Here is a 15,217-nt window from a genome sequence, read left to right as displayed (position 1 = left end):
CAACAAGTACTACCACTAATACAGCAAGGCGATTTCCTCGCCACGCTAGATCTAAAAGATGCATATTTTCACATACCTATTCATCCCGCACACAGGAAATACCTCAGATTTGTAGTGCAGGGACAGCACTACCAATTCAAAGTCCTACCTTTCGGGGTAACAACAGCACCAAGGGTGTTCACAAAATGCTTAGCAGTAGTGGCAGCACAGCTAAGGAGACAACATATTCATGTGTTTCCATACCTAGACGATTGGCTGATAAAAGCCAAATCACATCACCAATGCCTGCAGCACACTGTGACCACAATCCATCTATTACACAATCTGGGATTTTCCCTCAACTACCCAAAATCCCACCTACAACCCTCCCACATACAGCAGTATCTGGGAGCAACTATAGACTCCACAGTAGCAAAGGCTTTTCCAGCTCCAGCCAGGATACAAAACATTCAAGCAATGATCCTGAAATTCCAACCTCAAACTCTTTTGACAGCAAGAGTGTTTATGCAACTCATAGGCATGATGGCATCTTGCATATTCATAGTCCCACATGCTCGGCTACAAATGCGTCCCATACAAGAATGCCTAGCAACACAATGGAACCAGGCTCAAGGGAAACTAAAGGACCTAGTGTTGGTAGACAGTCGTACCCATCGCTCTCTGCAGTGGTGGAACACACAAAACCTTTCAAAAGGCCGACTGTTCCAAGAGCCAGTTCCACAGGTAGTGTTGACAACGGACGCATCACTCACAGGGTGGGGAGCCCATCTACTTCAACATACAGTGCAAGGTCTATGGACGCCGCACCAGAAAATACACCACATAAACTACCTAGAATTACTGGCAATCTTCCAAGCAATGAAGGCTCTTCAAAAACACATAGCCAACAAGACTGCTGTCATATTGTCCGTCCGGACTAGGACAATGTTCTATATACAGAAACAGGGGGGGGACACACTCTTTGCAGCTATCACAACTAGCGCAAAGGATATGGAGATGGGCCATTCTACAAAACATCCATCTTCTAGCAGAACATCTCCCAAGAGTAAACAACCAGATTGCAGACCTATTGAGCAGACACAGTCAACAGATCCACGAATGGGAAATTCACCCAGAAGTCCTACTCCCATTCTTTCAAGCATGGGGACACCCAGACATAGATCTGTTCGCCACAAAGGAAAACGCAAAATGCCCATCCTTCGCCGCCAGGTTCCCACACCCGCAGTCGAAGGGCAATGCGATATGGATGAACTGGTCAGGCAGATTTGCATACGCTTTTCCGCCAACCCCACTCATTCCATTAGTGGTACGCAAACTAAAGCAACAAACACTTACAATGATCCTAGTTGCTCCTACATGGGCACGACAACCATGGTACACAACACTCCTAGAACTCTCGGTAGTCCCTCATCAAAGACTACATCTCTCTCCAAAACAACTCACACAGAACCATGGAGAGATACAACACCCAGACCCCAATCAAATGAACCTAGCAATCTGGCTCCTGAAGTCTTAGAGTTCGGATACCTTAACCTGCCTCCTGATTGTATGAATATCATCAAGAGGCAGACGTCCCACTACCAGAGCCTGCTAAGCAAACAAATGGAAAAGATTTGTTATTTACTGCCAAAATAATCAAATCAATCCATTAGATGCTTCTGTCCAAAACATAATTTGTTATCTGCTACACTTACAAAGATGTAAACTAGCATATTCATCTATAAGGTTACACCTAGCTGCTATTGCAGCATATCTCCAAAACAGGCAACACGTGTCTCTTTTCCGAATACCACCCATTAAAGCATTTATGGAAGGGCTCAAAAGAGTAATCCCTCCAAGTGCTCCACCTTCCCCAGTCTGGAATCTTAACATTGTACTTACTAGACTTATGGGTCCACCCTTTGAGCCTCTACATTCTTGCGTATTACAGTTCCTAACATGGAAGGTGGCATTCCTAATAGCGATCACTTCACTGAGAAGAGTAAGTGAATAGCAGGCACTCACAATTCAAGAACCTTTCATGCAAATACATCAAAATAAGGTAGTTCTCAGAACCAACCCTGAATTCCTACCAAAGGTCATAACTAGTTTTCACATTAACCAATCAATTGAGTTGCCTGTCTTTTGTCAAAAACCACAGTCAGTAGCTGAAAGAGCACTCCACTCACTGGATGTCAGCAGGGCTCTACTCTACTACATAGACAGAACTAAACCATTTAGGAAGACAAAACAATTGTGTCTTTCTGTCAACCTCATAAGGGTAACCCTATTTCAAAGGCAGGGATAGCCAGATGGATAGTTAAGTGCATCCAAATATGTTATCAAAAAGATAAACGCACATTAACTATTCCCCCAAGAGCCCATTCCACGCGCAAAATGGGGGCATCCATGGCTTTTCTAGGGAATATCCCCTTACAACATATTTGTAAGGCAGCTACATGGTCTACCATACATACCTTCACTAAACACTATTGTGTTGATGTGCAAGCCAAACAACAAGCTTCTGTAGGTCAGGCTGTCCTTAAAACACTTTTCCAAACTACTGCAACTGCCACCGGTAACCACCACTAGAGGAGGAACTGCTATACAGTCTATGCAATAATGTGACTGCAGCAGCTCATATGCCTCGAACGGTAAATGCTACTTACCAGTATGCATCTGTTCTTGGCATGTAGAGCCGCTGCAGTCACATGCCCACCCTCCTCCCTGGTGCCGAGCGCAGTTGCAGTACTATCTTACTTAGATACATTTACATGGACACCTTTTCTTTCTATTACTATCCTCCATCTTTGCCACAATGGCGAAAAAACAATCTGACGATGGAGGAGCTGTCCATGCGCACTGTAGTCCATGGGAAGGAGTCACCTATCTCGTGAGATCTCGAAGACTCTTCCATATCACCACCATGCCACTCTGAGCAACATCGCACTTTCAGACCATTAACAGTGATAACTACCTACTGGCGACAACAACGTGCAACATCCGGACCCAACACTAGGCGGCGATCTAATGCAATAATGTGACTGCAGCAGCTCTACATGCCAAGAACAGATGCATACTGGTAAGTAGCATTTACCTTCATTTTTGTCTTGCAGGTTTCCTACGCTGCTTCCACTGGAGTCCAACCCACTTTTTTTTTTATTATACTGTTCTATTAAAGTTACATTTCTATTTATTTCTGTTTAAATAAAGGTTACTTATTTTTTCAAATAAATAACTGAGTGTATAGGTCTTCTTTTTCTGATGACACTTGTCTATTGTTTATTGTGAAAATCATCTGTTTATAGGATATTTAAGGGCAACATTATTTACTATTAGAGTGCACCTACCAAACATAATCTAACTGACTATTAGACAAATGAAGCCTGGGTAATTGTACAACTGCAAGAGTTCTATGAGTGTATCACTTTATAACACCATAAGTACTGCCCGTGTGATTACAGAACAAATAAGGCACTGCCTAGGATCACCGAGGCTTCAGGGACTGCCGAGGCCCACCCTGCATATTTAAATAAAGACCTGGAGTGTGGTGATCCCCGGACTTCAGTTGGCCTCGAACCCCCCGAACAATTAGTAAACAATACCCGGGAAGGTGGCACTCCCCTGGGCTGCAAAACATCTCTGTGCCCTTCCGTGCCTAATTTACATGTGACATTAAGATCTCCAGTCCTACACAGACACCGCAAAATAATAATTGGATTGACCACGGAACATTACCCACCCACCAGGGGCCTCATTTAAAAGAACGGGTGAGACCCCGCTTTTTATTTTTTTTTGTTCTTTTCTCTCCATTTTTACCATCCGCATCCCCTATATTACAGCTATACGAGGTTTTCCTCCTCTCGCTTCAAGTAGTCGAATAAGTATTTGCTATCACAGGGTGGAAGCCATGCACCACCCTTTAATAGCAAACACAAATGTCCAGCGAATGCACACCCCGGGACATTGTATGAGCTGCGCCTGAGAGGTCGCCCTCTCTACTACCATGATGCATTTGTTAGTATAAACGCATACTAACACTACTTACACACGTGTAGTACAGCGACCAGAATGTAGTGAAGAAGCAGAGGAAGCGCAAAATCTAAAAATATAAATCCTACCAGAAGTCGGATGACCTAGTTCAATGAGCCGACGACCCTGGCATGATTGCCTTCTTTTTGCCTTCTCCCACTCATCGCCAAATTTATGTAGTGAAGAGGCAGACAGCAGTGAATCCAATAAGTAGATTTATTACAAGAAAACAAGACACCTGAAACAACCACCAACAGGAGCAGACAGCAAAGCAACCGTCTAATCCAGCACTGTGTACAAACTCCACAAGGTACCCCTCATGACAGCCCTACATACTAACATTACATACTGAGGGCCATATTATCAAGGAACAGCGTTAAAATTATCGTTGCTTTAGCGGCAGGAAACTGCCGCTAAAACGGCGATAATGGGCTTGATAATATGCTGTAGAGAATTCTAATTGAAGCCCATGTTCTCGTGTTAACATGAGCTTCTATTGGAATTCTCTACGGCATATTATCAAGCCCATTATCGCCGTTTTAGCGGCAGTTTCCTGACGCTAAAGCGGCGATAATGTTGACGCCGTTCCTTGATAATATGCCCCTTAGATTCTAGTAGAATTACATATTAACATTCTACTATAACTTACAATGGAATACTACACAGAGCACATGACTTTACAGGAATGAGCTCATAGTTTCATCCACGAGTCTTGACACCGGTAGGGGTAAGACTTTCGCTTCCCACTCCCTATATTGTATAAACGTAAACTAACACTTCTTCCACAAGTATGCTACAGCGCCCAGAACACATCACTTTACAGCAATGAGCTCCCAATTTAGGCTCACGGTTTAATCCCTGAGTCTTCACACCAGTAGGGATGAGTAGTTCGCTTCCACTCCCTATATACTATAAACGCATACTAACACTACTTACACACCTATACTACAGCGGCTAGTATCCTACACCGCCAAGAGCCCATCACTTTACAGCAATCAGCTCTGTTTCATCCCCAAGTCTTCACACTGGTAGGCGTAACTACTTCGCTTCCGGTATACTATCAACACACAGTAGCGTTCAGTAGTTCGCTTCCCACTCCTTGTATGGTATAAACGCCTACTAACACTACTTGCACACGTATGCTACAAACACCAGACCACATCACTTTACAGCAATGACCTCACGGTTTAGACTCTCGGTTTCATACCAGAGTGTAGCATCATATCACCACCATGCCACTCTGAGCAACATCGCACATTCAGACCATTAACAGTGATAACTACCTACTGGCAGTCGCCAGTAGGTAATCAAGAACAAATTACAATAGTTCCTCGATTCTTTTAGCTTTCAAAAATTATCTCTATTACGGTCTTTCTACTCTTCCATATAAATATTTATTTTTATATTCAAGTACACATCGAAGTCAGAAATGCAAGGTATTCTGTCAACACACTTTCTAGAACATTCTACAACACGTGGAGGTTAAAAGTTCATCATTTTTTTTTTAAACCTAACGATATATTTTTGCAACATTTTCTCGAACATTTAACGGCACATGCAGGTTAAAAGTTCACGATTGTTTTAAGTTCGAACGGTGCCTTCCAAATGCAAGTAGCAGGTGTGGTTGAGTTGAGCAAATTTTATCGTATAATATGCACTATAATATGTACGTGCAAACTGCTTTTTCTTAAGCAATGACAAACATACTTTTCCACAAAACAAATGTGCACCCTACTTTAAAAAAACAATGCTTTTCATCTCCCAATCAGGTACCATTTTGTATGCGAAAAGAAACTAGTTCCCCATCTTTAAACATTTCTCTTATTCAACGAAGGAACTGCATGAGCTACAGACATCTTTCCATACCTTCCAGCCATACCTTCAAAATGCTAGTGTGGATCGTAGGACATAGCTATGTTTTCGGGTGCAAGAGGTATGCAGAACGGAGACGTATTGACTTAGACCTAGGTTTACAAAATGTGGATATTAAATGGTTTGGACAGAGAGGATTGAAGTGGCACCAATTGTTGCCTTTGGTTAAAACCTGTTTGCATCTCCAACACCCTGACCTCATGATTGTGCACTGTGGTGGAAACGACCTAGGCACATTGACTGGGGTAGATTTGGAAATGCTTATGAAGGACACCTTGTGGACAATTGATATTACTTTTGCCTCAAACTGTCTTTGTATATTCCAATATATGCCAAAGACAGAAGTGGAAATGGTCCAAACAATTTTGTCCTCAGATTGAAAAATCTCGTGAAAATGTCAACAAAGCTGTCTCTGTATACTTCAGAGACCACAAAATGGGGTCCATATACAACAAAATACGTTTTGATATGGCGGATATATACAGGAGTGATGGAGTACACTTCACAGATCAGGGAAATCGAGTTTTCCTGAATAACTTGAAGCTGTGCATCTGCACTTGTATGTAGCTCCAACTAATGAAGAGCAAGGGCTCTTTTTAGAGCCACCCTTTAACTTACAACTGATTTGGACGCCTATAATCATTGTGCCCAGGGAATCTTAATCAAAGAGGCACCCAACGATCAGATTCACACTGATTTTGATAAATTTCCTCTGGAAGCTATTCCCCAATTGGATCTTATCACCGAGTCTAGTTCCCTTACAACTTTAAACCCTATACTTAGAGCTGAAATTATCAATGATTCCGCCACAAACAAGCCATTGTTGGCCCATAACATTATCTCATGGAACATTGCAGGTCTCATTAACAAAATATCCCATCAACCCTGGTTAGACATTGTATCTACCTTTAGTATCATCTGTCTCCAGGAAACGTGGGCAGTTGATGAACTCCACATATTGGGATATCAGACCCTTCATGCACCTGCACAATTCACCCCACAGGGGAGAAATAAAGGAGGCCTGGCCATATATGTCTCTACGATACAGGATATAAAAGTTGTAAACTATCTATATACTGATTTTTATCAGATCTTAGTTATTAGTTGGGGCCACGTAAAATCCATGACCCTTATTAATTTTTATAATAATATCCCAATCAATAGCCTAGAAAGCCAGATCGATAATTTTATTCAGAGTATAAATATACCTAAGACCCAGAAAGAAGACGAGTCGTTATTGATTTGGGTGGGTGATTTTAATTGTACAATCTGCCCTTATGGATCTAAAGGAATTTGCGGCCTTGGCCCCCATAAGGCCGATAACCCAACCCACTTTGTTCACTCTAAATTGGGAAATCTCCTCAATAACGCGCTTTTTCATTTTAACTTGTCTTTTATAAATGAATTATGTACCCCAAATATCCCTTTTCAACCCACTTTTCATGGGCGGGGTTGCAGTTCAATTATTGATTTTACCCTTATTTCCTTACCCAACGCAGGGCTGATTGCAGATTGGGTAACACATGATGCCATTTTTGGCGATCATTACCCGATCTCTTTCAATCTAAAAATTAAAAATAAACATCAGACCTTCATAGAGCAGTTCACCTATCACCCTAACATTAATTTAGCCACAAAAAATGGCTACTCAATAAAATGGGATAGGGTAAATCCCGTAGATTTCCACTATAAATTAATGGAAACCTCCTGAAATGATATATCTGTCTGCTTAACAGAAAATGAGGAGCCACTAGTTATTATGACCTCCTTTTCAAAAATTCAATTTGAGCTTAAAAAATTGCTAACCAGAGAATATTGTTTTAACCCTAAAAACAGCCACGGCTGGTTTGACAAAAATTGCACTAGAGCTCTTCAAGCTCTTAAAAGGGCATTACATGAAACAAATAAATCTCCAGCCGAGATTCGTAGCTGTAGAAAAGCATATAATTTGGCTGTAAAATCGAGGAAACAAACGCTACGTAAAGAGGCCTGGTTGGCCTTAACTGAAGCCTCTAAAGCTAAGGACAATACAGCTTTTTGGAAAGCTGTTAACGCTCCCTATTTACGAAATAACCAGACAGATACCATAGACATAGCCATCAATGGGGAAACCTGGGTGAACCATTTTAAACTTCTATACGATAATCATGAAGATCTCAATTATGATAACTTACTGGCGGATGGGTTATCTATCCAAAAAACTACAACTTTACCTACCTCATTCCCTATAGACATAACCTTTTCTTGCCTGGAGATCACAAAGGCAATCAAAGATAGCCCTTCAGGCAAAGCTCCAGGTCCGGATGGCGTTCCGACAGATGTGTACAAAGCCGAACCTGACTTGTGGGGCCCCCTGCTAACAAATGTTTTAAACCACTCTAACCGTCATGGGTTCCCACCGTCTTGGTCTGAAGCCATAGTCGTTCCGATCTTTAAGAAAGGAGACAGGCACGACCCCACCTGCTACCGGCCAATATCGCTTTTAGACGCACTAATGAAGGTAGCAGCCCGGGCAATTTTAGATAGAATACAATCTTGGGCGGAAGAGAACAAGATAGTGTCACACTTACAGTATGGATTTAGCCCTGGTAAAGGTACTATAGAACAGAGCCTAAATTTGGCCTTAGTTCTATCAAAATATAATCAGGCAAAAAAGGGAAAACTTTTTGTTACGTTTGTGGACCTAAGTTCCGCTTTTGATTGCGTGAATCACGAGATATTATGGTCCATTTTATCAGAGATGGGTATAGATTTAAATATCTTACACTTTATAAAAGCACTTTATAGCGATGCAGGAGCCAGGGTACGCTTTGGAAACAAAGGGGAGTGCTCTGGCAAATTTTGTATTAAGAGAGGGGTGAGACAGGGGTGCATCTTAGCCCCCCTCCTTTTCACCCTATACATAAACTCCATCGGTAAACACTTAATGGAATCTCAGTACGACTACCCAACAATTCTGGGCACTCCTGCCCCAATATTTCTTTACGCTGATGACGCTGCCATCATGTCTCGAACTAACATCGGCCTCCAGAGGGCTGTCCAGAAATTCTCGAACTATATGAAAGAACGAGGGCTAAAAATTAATATCTCAAAAACCTTTACGATGGCCTGTGGACCTGGCACAAAGAAAACGCCCTGCCCAATCTTCTTAGATAATAAGAGGATAGAGACCATAGACCAATTTTCCTATCTAGGTATAAATTTTGATAGGAAAGGAAACTGGCTAGCAGCATTTAATGCCAGAAACTTAGCCTTCACTCGAGAATTAGGCGCCCTAAAAAAGTTCTCCACAAAAATAGGTGGCAGGCCAGTGAAAGAGCTAATTGAAATCTACAAAGCTAAATGCGTTTCCACCGCCACCTATGGAGCAGGCCTTTGGGGGATTGAAAATCCATCCTTGATACAACAAACAGAAAATCAGTTTTTACGCTACTTACTTGGAGTCCCCAAATCAACATCAACTTATTTTATACACATTGAGCTGGGCATGCTATACATCTCGGATGTTATTAAAATTGCGCCCATACTCTTGTGGCATAAAATCTGGGTTACTCCTGAGACCTCACTAAATAGAGATCTAATTACTGACTGCTTTAGCCTTGATGGTCTGACAAACATTAAATGGCTTGCATATGTAAAAAATATGTTGATCGATCTTGGCCATTTGGAGTTTTTTGTGAGGCCATCAAGTATGGAAATGGTACCCAGAAAAACCTTAAGAAAGTTGGCTCTTAACCATCTAATCTCTAAGAGATGGAATTTAGAAAAATCTAAAACTACAGTCACTGATTTCCAAAAAGTAACTACCAATGAAGGCCTTCAAAGGTACCTCATAACGCAGCCAAATTGCTATGCACGAACGCTATTGACCCGTCTTAGATTTGGCAATTTTTTCCGCATGATTACATTTCCTGTTTGTAACCTTTGGTCTAATGAAATTTTACTGTGTCCCTGTGACAATATCTCTGTCCAATCAAACATACATTGTATTCTATTTTGTAAATTTTATCAGCTGCCCAGAGGAGCCTTCCTAAAACCGATTTTAAAAGCCTGGGGAATCCGTACCTGCAGATCTGCCATGACTAGGCTCCTACAATTAGAAGATGAATGTATTACCTCTGCAGTAACTAGTTTTTTAAAACTGATTATCAAATTTCGGAACTCAATGCAACCATCCTAAAAATCATGTTATGTCTTTTTATCTTTTTTTAATTGTTCTTATCTGTTTTTAACATGTAATGTATTTTTCTTCATATGTATGTATGCTTTTATGATTTTACTCTGAAAATCGAATAAAGCTTTCATGACTGACTGAACTTACAACTTAGGCCCCCTATTTTAGGGTCATATAATGCCAACTCCCGCACCCTCGCCAAAATGTATTCTCCACACAGCTGTGGCGCACGGCCAGATTATCTCACTTTGCAGCACAGACCTCTCTCTTTGATCCCCGGCTCTACTCACCCATAGGGGTGAGTAGTTTATGCTCTACAAATACCATATTGATGTACCTTCGCACTTCCTATACAACACCACCTAAGCACCATACACAAGCTACAATTTTCTAAACAAAAGTTCATCCAAGTACCTATAACTACATGCTGACACTACTTGCACAGATGTGGCACAGCGGCCAGAGCACATGACTTCACAGCATATGACACACAGTTTGGGCACACGCTTTAATCCCCGACTCCGGCAGCAGCTCAGCATAGCAACATGAACTCTAGACAATACCTCACATATATTCCGTACCCCAGGACTTTCATACCAGTACGGGTCAGTAGTTCGTCCTAGTAGTTATAAACACATCCGGACATTACTTCCACAACTGTAGTGCAGCGGCCACGGCACATGACTTCACAGCATAAGACACACAGTTTGGGCTCACGCTTTAATCCCCGAGTCCTGCACCAGCTCACCTTACCCGCATGAGACTCTACCCAATACCTCACTTAATTTCCGTAGCCCACCACTTACACACCGGTACGGGTAAATACTTCGTACCCCCTCTATAGCACACCCTAAACACCTCACAGAGGTTACAGTGCTCCTACCCTCCTATTTCCCACTTTTTCCCCCTCTTTTCACCTTACTCGCTTCAAAGGAATCACAAAATGGCGGTCAACACTTCCTAGTTGCAACCGCTCGCACCCAGTCAGCAACAAGCTCATGCTCGTAACGCATAAGCCAATCAGATGGCAGAATTCCCAAATATCGGTATCTGTAAATTTCAATGTTTCTCAAAAACTACTGAATGAATTTACACCAAATAAACAAAAGCGTGCTTTCTAGACCAAGACCCTTCTCCCTGCCTAATTTGGGGTAATTCCGTTCACCCGTTCGACCCGTAGCCTTGTCTAAAGTTTCCTATGGAAATTAACATGGAGAAAACACGTTTTGGGACCCCCCTTTTTTCTCCCTACCCCCCCCCCCCTTGACGAATCACCCCCAAACTTTCAACATAGGAGCTGATCCCAACAAAGAATTAGTTTTGAAAATTTCGCGAAGATTCATTGATCGGCGCCAAAGTTATTGGGAATAAAATGTTGCCATTTTCCTATGGTAACTATACTACAAAATGAAATCTTGAAACAAAACTGTTTAACAGTGTGTGCACTAAATTACACAGGTTTACAACTGTTGTCCTATAAAGGAACTGAGACTAGCTGTTCTTTGTGAAATTTCCACTCACCCATGTTCTCTTTCTGTGGGAAGAAAATAAGCATAATTTTTTTTCAAACTGTAAGTAATAGTTTCATTGTTTTTCGTTTTTTTTTTTTTTTTAACTAGAGGAACCTGGAATCCTTTGCACATATAGGAATATTAAGTTAGGGGTGATTACCCATGCCAGTGAACTACTGTTTCAGATAAATAATATATCCATGTATCATGCTAATTTGATGTGCGAGTCTAGATAGTTCTTTATGAATGGTGAAATGTCTTCTATTGTAATTCATCATTTGAAACTTGATCTTTTTATTTTTCCTTCTAGTAATATTAGACAGCAAAGCAATAGATGCCAACCAGCCAATGAATGCACTAATGAGACTGAACCAAATCAGGCCTGGTCTTCAATATAAACTTCTTTCACAGTCTGGTCCTGTTCATGCACCGGTTTTCACAATGTCAGTAGATGTTGACTCTACAGTATATGAAGCATCTGGACCTTCCAAGAAAACAGCAAAGCTTCATGTAGCGGTGAAGGTAAATAGAATGTTTATTTGTAACTATAATTTTTGATGGATACTTCTGACCGCAAATTCCTCACGCTGTGAAAACCTCCAGACTGGATCTAGAGACTTTTCTCAGCAATTCCCTCACACGTCTGTCAGTGACGTCGTTCAAATCCATACCTGGTTCGTCCCTCCTTGGAAGTGACTTTGGGGCAACAATATAATCTCCACCTCTGTGCCTCAACTTTTGTTATTTTATTTCTGCGTCTTGGAACGCAGATCTTGAACTCGCTTCCTCAATTTCTGTCTTAACATTTTTCCAGTGTGTAAGTAACACTTCTCCCCCTAAAATGTTCTTACACTGTAAATATTGCCGCAAACAGATGTCAGTAACAAACTTACATGAAGTCTGTCTCTGGTCTGTTGTGACCGCGCTTGACTCGAAGTCGTGTAATAAATGCACTCAAGTGAACCTGAAGGCCATCTCTGACCTCAAAGCCAACCTCAACATCATTTAGCACCATAGGAAGGCCCAATCAAAAAAGAGGACATAGACGTGGGTACCTCCAGATCTTGGTTGCCCACCACTGGACTGACTGTCGCACTGATCCCATTCCAGCCAGAGTTCCTGGGTCCATTGGCAATGCCACAGCAGATTCAAGCCTTCAAAGAGGCTATGTTCTAAATTTTTTACCCTTCAGGAGCCCTTCAAGTGCACTTTCAGACTCCTTGGATCCTAGGAGGCAGCCCCATTCTGATTCTGAAACGCTTCCCATGCCTCATAGATTCTCTTGTCCTGGAGCCCCATGACTATGATGGCAACAACAAATCACAAGTATACACAATGCAAATCCTTTTCTGAATCTCCAGATGCCAGTGGTCTTGATACCTGTGCAAATACTGAACACAATTCTCTACCTGGGCCTTCTGTGGAGGAATCTGCCTTTTCTCTGCTGTGGTAATCAGAAGAGCGGCAGAGATTATTGATCTCCATGTTCCCTCAATGGAGGTTAAACAAATGTACTGACTGAGTCCAGACCTCGTCTGATTCATTGCCTCAATTCAATAAGGCCCTCACAGTCTCCCTCTTAGCATCTTGGCGAAGGCAAGCTCTTCCTCTTGTTAATAGTCTAATAGCCCAATGGCACAGACCAGCTCTGGGGTACCAACCCTTCCTCCTTTAGCACCCAACACCAAAGAGTCTCATGGTTTAGGCTTCCATCACTCGACTAACCCTAGTGTGTTTTTGACCAACCCACCAGACTGAGTTGAAACACATTCAGGAAAGTGATGTTCTTCTCAGCCTGCTTCGCCCTTAGATCTATCAATGTGAGTTGCCTCCTGGGGATTTCCTCTCAGGTTGTGGGGCATGTTTCACGATATCTTGTGTGAGGACCTTCATGCAAAATACCTCTAACAGTTCCGAATGGTCAAGACAAGGTGAAGCACATGATCAGGACGGGCCTGGACACTTCTGACTGTCAGATTAAGCAGTTGGTTCCAGTGTAGTCTTTCAGCATCACACATGGATAAGATCCACAGACTTCTCCAGTGATGTCCAACAGTCCTTCATTGACATACCACTTGCACCTGTCTTTTTGGAGACAAGGCAGACTCTGCTTTAGAGCACTTCAAAGAAAGCCGAGCAACCAAGTGCTCTCATGGCCTTGCACCACCATCACAATGTTTCGGAAGAGGGATCTAGCGGAGGTCCAAGCAAAATATTTCCCCGCAACAGACCTGTAAGGCTTTTTGAAGTAGAGGTCGGGGATCCTTTCAACAGCATCAATGCCTCCCGGGGGCAATACACTGCCCAAACCCTACTCCGCCGCTGCTTCAAAACCTCTTAAGCCCGCCATCCGTGGCGCACGGTCACCCAGTTAGAGGCTGTATAAGTGGCAACGCATCGTATCAGACATGTGGGTCCTGATAGAAGGCAGAGTTCTGCTCAGCCCGTGTTGCTGCGCTAGCGCTTGCTAATTGTTTTTAAGATTGCACTAAACTGTTTTTAAAAGCCACATTTGAAAGTCTATTCTCACCTATTGCGTGTCGCTCTATGCTCGCCGATTCCCCGGTCCACCACACCAATTCCTATGCTGGTTGAGTGGAGGGAGAATACCGAGCTCAACACTTCCTGGTTGGGACATTCTTGGGCGGCCATCTTGGCAGGGTGACGCTCCAGCTTTTTTGTTGGTCCAATCTACTTCAGGGCGGAATGTCGTTAACGCGCAGCGGGCGCGCCAAAGGCAAGCTCGTCTGCGCCAGTCCGGGCCCAGGGGCACAACACCTGGAATTTTTTTCTGGATATTGCCTAATTTACAGCTCCCACTCCTTGCTCGAGCTAAGAGGGGATACTAACTCCAACTGTCTACATTCTCTGAACATTTCTAATAACCCCTCTGACTGCCTACACTTAATTTTAAGCTTATGCCTCAAAATTATTATAGGCCTCATTCCAGCACACCACTAAGGATGTTTATTTTAAACTGCAGATCGCTTTCTAAACATTCTGTTGAATTAGCGTTACTAATAGATGAGCTTGAGCCAGATGCTCTTTTTCTAACAGAGACCTGGCTCCAGATTGAAACTGACCCTGCCATTATTCAAACCCTCCCCCAGGGTTATTAAATAATAGGCCTGGCTATTATATTCAAAGATACCTTTACTTGTCGAACAACACTAAATAGTTACCAGATTGTGAGAGCATGGCCTTCTCCCTAGAATTTTCACCAACAAGCACCTTCTCTGGTTTGCTGATTTATCGCCGCCCGGGAGCCTTAGGGCAATTTCTTCCTAATCTCTCCACCTTAGTCGCCAATATAGCACTGTTTCCAGCTAATTTTACTGTGCTGGGTGACTTTAATATTCATCTAGATGACCCCTCCAACCATGTAACGAACAAACTATTATCGAGTCTTTTGGCGATCCAACTCAAACAAAAAGGATTCGCCATCTTCTTGACAATGTGTTCAGCAACCTGCACAACCTTGTCATCGGTAGCCCTACTCCACTCCCCTGGACGGATCACTTTTTGATCCCTCCAAGCCGGGAATCCTTCATGCCGTCGCTCCCCCAGAGAGCAATACCGATCTTGGAAAATAAATGGTCTAGGCTCGCCTCAAATCGTTAGACCGTAGCTCTCGAAAACACAAGACCGC

At 42.6% G+C, this 15,217-nt stretch overlaps 1 protein-coding gene across 7 annotated transcripts in view; it reads left to right on the top strand.

The window, feature by feature from the left end:
* STRBP (spermatid perinuclear RNA binding protein) overlaps nucleotides 1-15,217 on the top strand; it is a 605,440-nt gene that overhangs the window by 365,284 nt on the left and 224,939 nt on the right. For all 7 annotated transcript variants that reach the window (XM_085612449.1, XM_085612470.1, XM_085612476.1 and 4 more), the window contains one exon: nucleotides 11,879-12,090. In XM_085612449.1, the coding sequence (XP_085468575.1) occupies nucleotides 11,879-12,090 (212 nt within the window). The remainder of the gene's footprint in view (nucleotides 1-11,878; nucleotides 12,091-15,217) is intronic.

This window comes from Triturus cristatus, chromosome 1_2 (assembly GCF_964204655.1).
Source record: "Triturus cristatus chromosome 1_2, aTriCri1.1, whole genome shotgun sequence".
Taxonomy (NCBI): Eukaryota; Metazoa; Chordata; class Amphibia; order Caudata; family Salamandridae; genus Triturus; species Triturus cristatus.
This window is presented reverse-complemented; position numbering and strand designations above follow the sequence as displayed.